General features: G+C 42.3%; 1 protein-coding gene across 9 annotated transcripts in view; it reads right to left on the bottom strand.

Annotated features, from left to right (window-relative positions):
- PLCE1 (phospholipase C epsilon 1) overlaps nucleotides 1-12,390 on the bottom strand; it is a 349,678-nt gene that overhangs the window by 72,119 nt on the left and 265,169 nt on the right. For 7 of the 9 annotated variants that reach the window (XM_015147712.3, XM_028826665.2, XM_077946825.1 and 4 more), the window contains 4 exons: nucleotides 11,052-11,727; nucleotides 4,835-5,017; nucleotides 3,024-3,141; nucleotides 1,974-2,130 (listed from right to left, as the gene is read on the bottom strand). In XM_015147712.3, coding sequence (XP_015003198.3) covers nucleotides 1,974-2,130; nucleotides 3,024-3,141; nucleotides 4,835-5,017; nucleotides 11,052-11,727 — 1,134 coding nt within the window. The remainder of the gene's footprint in view (nucleotides 1-1,973; nucleotides 2,131-3,023; nucleotides 3,142-4,834; nucleotides 5,018-11,051; nucleotides 11,728-12,390) is intronic. The other 2 variants (XM_077946826.1, XM_077946828.1) reach the window with 1 other exon arrangement.

Below are 12,390 nucleotides of genomic sequence, written 5' to 3'. Positions count from 1 at the left end.
ATAGGGTAGAGGTGCAGGAAGAGGAAAATGGTGACTTCATTATTTGTAGCTAAAGAAGTAAATGTCCTGTCTTGCTTCTTTCTGGTTGCAGGTCCAGCTAGTGTCTGTAGGAACCCATCTCCCTTTGATTCTAGGAAACTGTTTGTCCACTCTTTCCACTACCAGACTTAGGATTCAGTCTAGCTTTCCCCCTTAACAGCATTCAGCTGATTTTTCCTCTCCTGCCTTGTGGTTTCTTTCTGTTTTAAAACACTTGAGTGGGTGCTGCTGATCCCTGTCCTCCTGGGGTTGGCCTTCTGATCTTGCATCTGGCATGTCAATTTCTCTTTTTAAAAGATTTTCCTCCCTTACTCTGTCCTTTCTTTTCCTGCTCATGAATGACTGAAATAAACGGGAAATGCCATTTAATCCAGGTTCCTAGATATTTACCCAGGATACTACACAGGCTAAAAGTATAATAAACAGGATTCTGATTTTTTTAACTTTTAGTTTTGCTATGAATCTAAATGTACATAAAAGTTGCAAGAGTGGTACAAAAAATTCCCATATAACCTTGACACATGCTCACCCATTGTAGAATGTGAATGTGTAAAGCATAAATTATAAGTTCATAGCTCACATTGTGAAAGAATTTTTATTTAAAAGATAATTTACTGTAGGATTCTTTTTTCTTTTTTTCTTTTTCCTTTCTTTCTTTTTCTTCTTTTTTTTTTTTTGAGACAAGCTCTCACTCTGTTATCTAGGCTAGAGTGCAATGGCATGATCACGGCTCACTGCAGCCAGAACTTCCCAGGCTCAAGTGAAACTACCACCTCGGCCTCCTGAGTAGCTGGGACCACAGATGAGGACCACCACATCCTGCTAATTGTTTTATTTTTTGTAGAGATGGGATCTCTGTTGCTCAGGCTGGTCTCAAATTCCTGGGGGGCTCAAGTGATCCTCCTCCCCTGACCTCCCAAATTGCTAGGATTACACGTGAGAGCCACCGTGCCCAGCCAGGATTCTTATCAATAACAAGCTTCCAAGAGAAAGAGAGAGAAAAGGAGAAAGAGAGAGAGGGAGGGAGGGAGGGGGGGTGGAGAGAGGGAGAGGGAGAGAGAGAGAAAGAGAGAAAGAGAGAGAGAGAGAGAGGGAGAGAGAGTGTGTGTATGTGTGTAATAAAGTGAAGAGTTCCTGTTTTAGCTTGGTTCTGTCTGGAACCTCCACATTTCTTAAACTTTAATGTGGGATACAGGGAGATGGAGCAGCATTCTGGTTCCCTTTGGAAGTCTGCCATTTTAGTATCATTTCTTCTTCTGAGAGGGTAGATATTGTTTCAAATAGGTAATTTGCATGGAACTTATAATTGATTATAACAGCTTTAGAATTATACTTAAACATATCCAACTGGCTGTGATATTTGAATTCATTCCTCTAGACATGTGTAACTTACATATGAGAAAAGTATTAAATATATTTCATCGATTAGCAAAGGGGCCGAATAGCTTACATTAAAACAATCTATTCTCTCTTCTTCATTTAGAGCAGTGCTATCCAACAGAACTTTCTGCAATGATAAAAAGAAATGTTCTCTATCTACACTCTTTGGGATAGTAACCATCAGCTACTTGTGGCCATGGAGCACTTGAAATATCACTACTGTGACTGAGGAAGTGAATTTTAAATTTTCTTTAATTTTAATTAATTTACATTTGAATTTAAATACCCACATCTAGTTAGTGGCTAGTGTACCGGATAGTACAGATTTGGAGAATCATGGCTTGGGTTTTGTTACCTTTGAAGTAATATGAGAAGGTAGGAGTACAAAACTGGGAAAACTAGGATCATTTAACATTTTGGGATTTTTCAGTTTTCAGTTCAACTATACGTCAAAATGTGAAACAGTCTTTCCATAGACAACTGTAAAGATATGCCCTTCCACACCACTGGGATAATGTGAAGGGTCCTTCTGTTTTATCATGTTAAGGCCCCACCTGGACGGGCTCTTGTTTGAAGAAGGCAGCACAGGGGAGGACACTGGCCTGATGGGAGATGACGTCCCGGCAGCCAAGTTGGGGGACCCAGCTGTGGTCAAAGAGTGGGCTCTTCTGGAAGGGAGGGGGTTTGGCGGGCTAGCGATGGTATTCACCTCTGTGAGGATGAAAGACAGAAAAGAGACAATGACTCAGATTATAGTTTCCCTCAGAACCAAATGCAAACCAGAGAGGCTTCCGGATATCTGAGCAAATCAACCTATGCAGCTGGTTGCTATACAAGCAGCACCAAAATATTTTTATGAATGGGCTAATCTGGTGGGGTCTTAATGGGTTACATGTTAGAACCATCTGGGAAGCTTCAAAAATAAATAGATGTCCAGCTTCCAGCCAGAGAATATCTGAATCAGTTATTCTTGGATGTGGAGAGAGGAACCAGATTTTCTTTTTCTTTTTCTTTTTTTTTTTGTGATGGAGTCTCGCTCTGCCACCCAGACTGGAGTGCAGTGGCGTGATCTCGGCTCACTGCAACCTCTACCTCCCAGGTCCAAGCAATTCTCCTGCCTCAGTGTCCCAAGTAGCTGGGATTACAGGCGCCCACCACCATGCCTAGCTAATTTTGTGTATTTTTAGTAGAGACGGAGTTTCACCATGTTGGCCAGGCTGGTCTCGAACTCCTGACCTCAGGTGATCCACCCGCTTCGGCCTCCCAAAGTGCTGGGATTACAGGCGTGAGCCACCGCACCCGGCCCCAGATTTTCTTAAAAGCTCTAATATGCAGGCAAGGTTGAGAATCACTGGTCTAATCCATCAAATTATACCATGTATATCTACTATTCCCTGTCAGTAATGGCAAGTTAATTAACGGGGATTTTATTCCAAGTATACTATGCTTGCAGAAGCACCTCTTAGGTTTCATTGTCTGGTTAGGACAAAGAGTTTTGTTAGAAATGCTTGCAATACTTAAATCACAATTTAAAACCAAATGTATACTTTTTTCCCCATAAAAATTAAAAAACAAAAATCTCAGATGTAAACATGCCGCTTTACCTGATTCTTCTTGTTCATTAATGTCTTGAGGATCAGAACCACTCCGGCTTCGACACTCTTTGTGCATCTTGGCCTTTCGGGTTGCCATCTCGTCGTCAGTTGCCTCTCCACTCTCACCCTGGGAACACAAAGCTCACAATGGTTCCACGTCTGTATTTCTCTCCCATCACTGCTTTAGTTCACATAGGTCTCTATTTTCTGACCTACCCACCTTCAATACTGCCTCCCCCTGGTAAAACCGGTAAAGACCTACGTTAAGGCTGACCGAGTATTCTCATGTCATATTATTTCATTTGTTCTTTACTACACAGCAGTACTCCTCAGGGGAGGGAGGCAGACAAGAGGCGGCACACAACCTCTGGAACCTCTGTGTACAGAAAAAACTGTGAAGCAGTAAAGTTTGACATGAGCATCAAAGCCTCCCACAAGCAAAGAGAGTGGCACTTTTTCTAGATAGATGATATGGTTTGGATGTTTGTCCCCTTCAAATCTCATGTTGAAATGTAATTCCCAATGTTAGAAGTGGGGCCTAGTGGAAGTGTTTGGATCATAGGGGTGGATTCCTCATAAATGGCTGAGGACCATTCCCTTGGTGACGAGTGAGTTCTAGGTTTGACTTCGCACAAGGTCTGGTTATTTAAAAGTGTGTAGGCTGGGTTTGGTGGCTCATGCCTGTAATACCAACACTTTGGGAGGCTGAGACAGTAGGATTACTTAAGGCCTGGAGTTCGAGACCAGCCTGGGCATCATAGTGAGACCCCGTCTCTATAAAAAATAAAAAAATTAGCCAGGCATGGTGGTGCACACCTGTGGTTCCAGATACTTAGGAGGCTGAGGCAGGAGAACAGCATGAGCCCAGGAGTTCAAAGCTGCAGTGAGCCATGATCACACCACTGCACTCCAGCCTGGGTGACAGAGCAAGACCCTGCTTCTAAGAGAAAAAAAAAAAAAGTGTGTGGCACCTCTCCCCTTCTCTCTTGCTCCCGCTCTTGCCATGTCATGCGCTGGCTCCCGCTTCACCTTCTGCCATGACTGTAAGCTTCCTGAGGCTCTCACCGGAAGCAGATGCTGCACCATGCCTCCTGTACACCTGCAGAACTGTGAGTCAATTAAACTTCTTTCCTTTATAAATTACCCAGCCTCAGGTATTTCTTTATAGCAACACAAACAGACTAACGAATAGCCATGAAGCAACTATATTATCACTTCATAGTGATATTTCATATTATATAGTTCATAATATATAGTGCTAATATACTTTACATTGTGTTCTACACACAGTATTTGGGGCCTCTGTGATCTCTGTTCTCTTCTAGCCCTTCCTTGCACGCAGAGTGCTCATGCTCTGGCCATCCAGAACAGCATGTGCTTCCTTGAACAAGCTGTCTTTTATGCCTCTATGCTGTCTCCTCTGCTGGGGATACTTTCTCCTATGCTGTTTGCTTGGTAAAATCCTACACGTTCTTCAAGACCTGCATGTCAGTTGCTCTGTGGAGCCCTCTGTGCCTGCCCCTCAGCTCTCTATTTTCCTTCTCTCTGTCCCCATAGCACTCTGGATGACTCGACAATGTCTCTTTTTAGCTTGCACTGTATTTGTTTACATGTCTATGTTCTTTTGTGGACCTTGTCTTTTCCCTGCTGTTCCTGGCACTAGCATGGCACCAAGGAGGTGTGTGTTAATCCCTGGTATCTTTTGTTTTATACCCAACTTTGTCCTCAACCCAAACAACCTAAAGTGGTTTATGGCGATGTTCACCATACAATGGTCCTGGAAGATGGGTTTGATGCTTAATAAACGAACAACACTCTACCCTCATGAGGATTTTCTTCTTTTTCTTGGTAGTGCTTATGCCCAGGGTGTTGTTTCTCTGCATACTGGGCTTCTCAGCATTCTTTGCAGATGTGCCGGGGCTGGGGTTTCGAGCACTCCATCGTCTGCCACCAAACAACTCCACAGCATGAGCCAAAGTTGGGCCTTCATACCGTCCATCCTCCTGTGAAAGAACCACATGGTGAATACAATAGGAAGCACCAAGCAATGGGGAAGTAAACACATTAATGTCTCCCAGAAAATTCCAAGAGGTGGAAGAGCACAGATGGCCACAGAAGAATAATGATCTGGCCACCCAAGTGGCCCTGTTTTCTAACTCACAAGATTCTCTGTCAGGAATTTCATCATGTCCCCTGTTGTCTTGGTCACATCCCTGCTGAGTTCCAGTGACATGCTTTAATATATCAACTGGGGAACAAAAACTTCCCATCCCATTTATAGAGGTTAAATTGCAGAACTACCACTGTAGGAAAATTCATTTAGACTTACTTTGCAAATTAGGTCCTTGGAGATCTTGGAAGGGAGTGGGGCAGGGTATCAATCTAAGTAAAATCAAGTTGTATTTGTCCATTATTGCCAGGTAGGTTTTCACCCAGTTTGATGCTTGGGACTGTCTGACTTGAAATACAGGGTGTGTGACATGCATGAAATTCCCTTTGAAGGGCCCCAGGGAGCTCCTAAAATAGCTGGGCTGCCATCCCTTTGAGTGGCTGAAATCCAAAGATACGGCGCCCATGGGACTCAGAACACCATACATATTAGGATGCTGTGAGCAGCAGCAACACAAAGGGCAGGCAATGGTTCACAGTAGCTACTAAGGCAACTCTGTGTAACATCCTGTAAGTAACAACAGGGATCTATTAATTAAACAATTGTCAATGATTCTCCCCATAAGTCAGTTAATAAAACCACAAAAAGTTGCCTATGAGCTAAAGATGATATTGATATTTCATGCATTGTATAAGAGGGCTCTTTAAAAATTAATTTCAATGTACTGTCTTTACTCTTCAAAAACATTTAAGGCTGGCTCTCCTTTGCAGTTCCAAAAAAGTGCTTATAGATTTTGCTTTGTTGCAGATCATATGCAAAGAACAAAGAAGCTTTGTGTGTGTGTGTCTGTGTGTGTGTGTGTGTGTGTGTGTGTGTGTGTGTGCTTGCTCCTTCAGCCTAATGTTTAATAACTGATTTTATGACTTGTGCATTCCCACTTCCTGCATCCTGTTATGGATCCCAGGATGCTGAATAACTTGGGTACTTGACAAAGAAACCTTTTGGTTACCTCTTATAGAGGAACATTGTGACTTATGCCTGTCCATGATCTGTTTCTCCCTTTTCTAACCATACCCCAATTTTACTTTGTCTCTTCTCCACTGGATATAGTCTCGATAGGTGTGCCAATCAAGCTGAAATATCCTCCTTTGACCAATGATTGGCACATCATCCCAATAAGCCAATCAGAATCCCCTTCCTGGAGCAGGGTTCTTGAATGCAGTGATGGAGAGAATGAAAATGGTTGGAGATCAGTCCACCTGCTGGAGGCCTGCTGAAGAGAGTCCCTGCTAACAAGTCACTGGGAGTGACTCCAAGTTGGAATAAACATTTCATGAATGAAACCTAATGGATAGGTTTTAACTACCATTTTGAATAACATACTCTGAATCTGAAAGAAGAGTAACACTTTTATTTATGGATTTTAACCAACACATCTTTAAAAGCTTAATAGGCCCATTATAGTTTACATGTAAAATAATTGGCACCATTAACCTCTACTGCTTTGATTTTTCTAATTTCAGAACATCCCAATATGGGTCAAACTTTACCACTAACAGAAATATGTTTAGGTCAGGAAAAGGAAGGATGCCTCTGTTTAGTTTTTAAAGGAAGCTTTCTGAGAAGTAAAATGTAGTTTTAATCTTTTGTTTTACACAAAATAATAAACTTGTTTGGGATAGATGAAGGATATACTTTCTTCTTTTTTTTTTTCTTGGAGGTGGAGTCTCCCTCTGTTGCCCAGGCTAGAGTGCAGTGGCGTGATCTTGGCTCACTGCAACCTCTGCCTCCTGGCCTCTCCTGCCTCAGCTCCCAAGTATCTAGGATTACAGGTATATACCACCACACCCAGCTAATTTTTGCATTAGTAGAGATGGGGTTTCACCATGTTGGTCAGGCTGGTCTCGAACCCCTGGCCTCAAGTGATCCACCCGCTTCAGCCTCCCAAAGTTCTGGGATTACAGCTCTGAGCCACCGCACCCGGCCTACCTTCTTTTTTTAATGTGGGAGATGGACTACCATAAGTGAAGGCACATGTTCAATTTTAGAAAACGGTTTTTTGTTTTTGTTTGTTTCTTTTTTCTTTTTGTTTTTTCTTTTTTTGAGACGGAATCTTGCACTCTTGCCCAGGCTGGAGTGCAGTGGAGAAAACAGTTTATGTGAAAGTTGAAGATTAGAAAATAGATTCTTTAAAATATATCCATGCACTGTTACCTCTTGGCATATCTTTGTGTGTGACATTTTGAAGACCATTAAACCAACCTGTATCCTTTAAATAAATCTCTTTTTCCCCCCATAAAGATAGCCAGAATCTGTTTTTTGCTTATAACCAAAGATATTTACCTGGTAATCCCATATTTAACTTTCTTAGCCTTCCACAGCTCCTTCCAAATACCCAGGATTATGGGCCATCAGTTCTGTCCATGACAACCTTGGGCCAAAGCTCAAGATATTGGTCTTTCCTCTACACCCCACATCACATCAACGTCTCTGCACAGTTTACTTTCTTGGATTTTCCTGTATTTTTCCTAGGCTTCTCTACAAATGTTATTACTTCTTCTTGTCTTTTGTGTTATCTCTTGTTACTACTTCCATCAGTAGTACTCAAATACTTGTAGTATTTGAAAGTAACTCCACTTACATTTACCACATAAGGAAATTCTAATGTCAGAAAGATTATTTTCTATATAAGCACTTCCCAAGCTAGAGATTTAAAAATCCCCTTATAGAGCTGTTAACAGAAGTTTGGAAAAACCCAGTGTTTCACAAATTTCTTTAGCTTATAGATAAATTTAAATAGTTTTTTTTTTTTAACTTTAGGGCATCTGAGAGAATTTAATTTTCTAAGAGGTATTATAAATCACCAATACAGATATTAAACATTAACAAAAGATTTGATCTTTTGTTCTCTAAGTACTAAGTTAGCATCTTCTTGGTGATCCCCGAGTCAATTTGGGAACTGGTTTATATGATGAGAAAATGATCAGTCCATTGGTCTTTCCCACTTTTTTCTTTTGAAAGAAATCTTGAGTATCTGTTTCTAAGGCATGTTGCCCAACTTCGTAAATGGCTCATGTAGAGAGAGCAGTGTCAAGGAATAACATCACCTATATTTCAGAAGTGGTTGAGGAGTATGAGCTGCTTTGCCTCTACGCTGCAACATCTTGGTTCTGTGCAGGGGTGGTAGGGGAGGGTGGAGCTGTGTTTGCAGCTGGGTAGGACTGAGTCTTCTGTAGGTCACTTCTGTCTCTGTTCCAGCAGCAGCTTTTACCTCTTAATCTACTGTTCGTGGTCTCAGCTGGTGCCTCCTTCAGTAAAAGCTGAAGAGTGCTAGGGTAAATGAGAAACCAAGTACCTCTTCTGTATTAATTCAGTGACCTATGCTACAAGCTTGAGAAGGAGACAAATGGAACAACTAAACTACACAGACTGTGACAGGAATTGTAATTAAGCTTAAACACTGGTCTATGTCCATGTTTGATGAATTTTCCTGATTCTAGAAGGCCAAGGAATAATTGTAATTAAAAATTGATATTCACAGTAGCTCCTGAAGACTTTTTTCTTTCTTTCCCAGCTGAGTGCACTGAAAGCTCCCTGTGGACTACACAGGAAGCAGGTATTTTTTTTTTTTTCTTTTTGAGACAGAGTCTTGCTCTGTCACCCAGGCTGGAGTGCAGTGGCATTATCTTGGCTCACTGCAACCTCCACCTCCCGGGCTCAAGTGATTCTCCTGCCTCAGCCTCATTAGTAGCTGGGATTACAGGTGCATGACTAATTTTTTATATTTTTAGTAGAGGTGGGATTTTGCCATGTTGGCCAGGCTGGTCTCGAACTCCTGACCTCAGATGATCTACCTCCTCAGCCTCCCAAAGTGCTGTGATTACAGGCGTGAGCCACTACACACGGTCAGGTATTTTTTTTTTTTTTTTTTTTTTTTTTTTTTTTTTTTTGAGACGGAGTCTCACTCTGTAGCCCAGGCTGGAGTGCAGTGGCCGGATCTCAGCTCACTGCAAGCTCCGCCTCCCGGGTTCACGCCATTCTCCGGCCTCAGCCTCCCAAGTAGCTGGGACTACAGGCGCCCGCCACCTCGCCCGGCTAGTTTTTTGTATTTCTTAGTAGAGACGGGGTTTCACCGTGTTAGCCAGGATGGTCTCGATCTCCTGACCTCGTGATCCACCCGTCTCGGCCTCCCAAAGTGCTGGGATTACAGGCTTGAGCCACCGTACCCGGCCAGTCAGGTATTTTGTTTTCCATTTTAGATGAGTTAACTAAAACTGGCTTTGTGCTGTGTAACATTAGGATAATTGTGTACATAGGAGTATCTGCTTATTAATTAATCAAGTTAGTCACTCAGGATATGGTCTCTACTCATAATCACGGCATGGGTGTAGGGAAAGAAGAAAGAAGGGTCATTACATGTGCCTTGTCTAATTTCCTGGGGCAACAAATGTTTTTAATTGTCAGAAATGTATTCGAACTGTGACAAGTACATGAAATCAGCCATTTGAGTAGTTCAAGTGGTAGTTCTATTTGTTCTGTGACAATACAAAAGATATTTCTTTTTGCCGTGAAGATAGAAAAGCATAGCAAAGAAAAACTGAATACTTTGATACAACTCATTTGAGAATGACACTTCAAGTGTCACCTGCTTGTGGAGTTTAAGACTCAATTTCCAAACAATCTGTACCCTCTTTTCTCCAAAGGATGCTACTCTGGTTATGCCTGTGTCTCTTCTATCTCATTCAGCCCAGCCCTGTTGCCACCCTAAACTATAGTGCTAGAGTACCTGATAACATAGGGTTAATGAAAGACTAACTCACTCAATGTAAGCAGCTGACTGTGACAAACTGCCCACTAAGGGCTGCTGCCCCTACAAACCTAGTAAAGAAGAACTCCACATAAGAATTATCCCACATTTGGGAAAATTTCTTTCAACCTTAAAGAAATTAACCCCTCACCTCTACAATTAGGCAGCAGTACGCAGTAAGTTAAAGAACTCTCCAAAAGTCACATAGCATGTTAGGAAATGAACCAGGATTTTAATTTTGATAGGGACAGTTTTCAATGTATCAGCTAGTCACTAACTAATAATAAAAGTATTCAGATAACAATGCTTTCCATTGAACCTTGAGTAAGTGAAAATGCTTATATTAACTGGTTTCTTTGCAGATGGGAGAACTACAATGACCCTGGGACTATTTTTATGTAATATAATACAATATATACAAATATAATATAAAATAAAAACAGTGGCCAGGGTCATTGTAGTTCTCCCATCTGCAAAGAAACCAGCTAACATAAGCATTTTCACTTACTATAAAATCTAAGTAAAATGTATTTCATACAAAATACAAATAGGACCACCTATGAGTGCAGACACTATTCTTCATACATACGAATTATACTGTGGCTTTACACATATTAACTTTTTTTTTTCTCTGAGAGAGTCTCGCTCTATCACCCAGGCTGGAGTGCAGTGGTGCGATCTTGGCTCACCGCAACCTCTGCCTCCTGGGTTCCAGCGATTCTCCTGCCTCAGCCTACTGAGTAGCTGGGATTACAGGTGTATGCCACCATGCCCGGCAAATTTTGTATTTTTAGTAGAGACGGGTTTTCACCACATTGGCCAGGCCGGTCTTGAACTCCTGACCTTGGGTGATCTGCCCATCTCGGCCTCCCAAAGTGCTGGGATTACAGGCGTGAGTCATTGCCTCAATTAATTCTCACAGCCACCCTGTGAGCAGGTGTTATTATTTTCATTTTATAGAAAAGGGGATCGGGGTACCAAGAGGTTAAGTAAAAACTGCCCAAGGTCACCACAGGTAGTAACTGTCAGAGCTGGGAGCATGAAATTGGTGGTCTGGTCACCAAGTGTGTGCTCTTGAGTATTACGCTAGTGAGGAAAGAGGGATGGCTGTGCCCCTTACCTGATAGAGGCTGACGTACTGTTTCCGCAGCCACTGCTGTCTTTGGTCAGGGAATTTCCTCATCTTTCTCACAGCTCTAGTGAGTTCCAACAATCCGCTGAAGAGCATTTTAGCTGTGTGCTTTGGTGCCACGAAGTGCAATAATCTATTGTCCGTGGTCTGAAGCCCATAGAGCAGTGTCACACCAGTCTCTGACAGGAACATGCTACCCAGTTTGTTCTGAACACACACAGTGTGTATATCAATGCCAGGGTGGCCCATGTATACAGCCTTCACTGCAAAAAGATCCAAGACCCCTTCCGTCAGGCCACTTAATCCAGCATTGCCCAGTAGTGGGAATTTTCCAGGCTCAGCTGTGTTATTAAGTACACCAAGTTTTGCTTTAGTGCTGGCTGGGGAGGCAGTTGTGGGCTTTACCCAGGTCAAGGTGCTATTGTCAGGCTGAAGCTGGAGGAAGCAGCGGGCAGAGAGGTGTGTGTCCTGGTCGTAGTGGATGACCGTGGCACCCTGCAGCAGGAACTGGTGCACATCGGCTTGGATGGACAGCACATACCATGGGATGAGCTCCGTTCCATGGTCGAAGGCCTTCTGTGAGTCCTCTGAACCATGAGAGTCGTATTCTTTGGATTGCTCAAAGATATCATTGTCTGAATCCAACAAATCTCCAATTATAAACCTGAAGGTAAGAAACAGCAATTTGGTTTGTCCTATAATCAAAAGTGAGAACAACCCAAAGCCATTTTCACTGACACTAGACTTCGTTTTTCATCCCACTATGAATTCAAATTAGCATAGGAAATACAAAATACTAAATAGCACATAGTAACTTTTAATAACCGAGGCTGGGTGTGGTGGCTCATTCCTGTAATCCCAGCACTTTGGGAGGCCAAGGAGGGTGGACCACTTGAGGCCAGTAGTTCAAGACCAGCCTGGCCAACATGGTGAAACCCTATCTCTACTAAAAATACAAAAATCAGTCAGGCATGGTGGCATATGCCTGTAGTCCCAGCTACTTGAGAGGCTGAGGCAGGAGAGTTGCTTGAACCTGGGAGGTGGAGCTTGCAGTGAGCTGTGATCGTGCCACTGCACCCCAGCCTGGGTGACAGAGAAAAAAAAAAAATTTCGAGTAACTTTTTATAACTGTATTCTAATATTCTTTATAACTGTATTCTTATCGTTAGCAAGGTATCTGACCATAAGCATAAGAAAACAACTACTAGACGAGTTACTGTATTTTTATTCTCAACAATAATCTTTATTATGTATTAGTTTTCCCTCTTGTGTCAGGAACTGTGTTAAATACTTTATATACATTTTTTGTACTAAATCCAATCTACTT

The sequence above is a fragment of the Macaca mulatta genome, chromosome 9, assembly GCF_049350105.2.
Source record: "Macaca mulatta isolate MMU2019108-1 chromosome 9, T2T-MMU8v2.0, whole genome shotgun sequence".
NCBI lineage: Eukaryota > Metazoa > Chordata > Mammalia > Primates > Cercopithecidae > Macaca > Macaca mulatta.
Note: the sequence above shows the minus strand (reverse complement) of the source record. Positions and strands in the feature narration are given on the sequence as shown.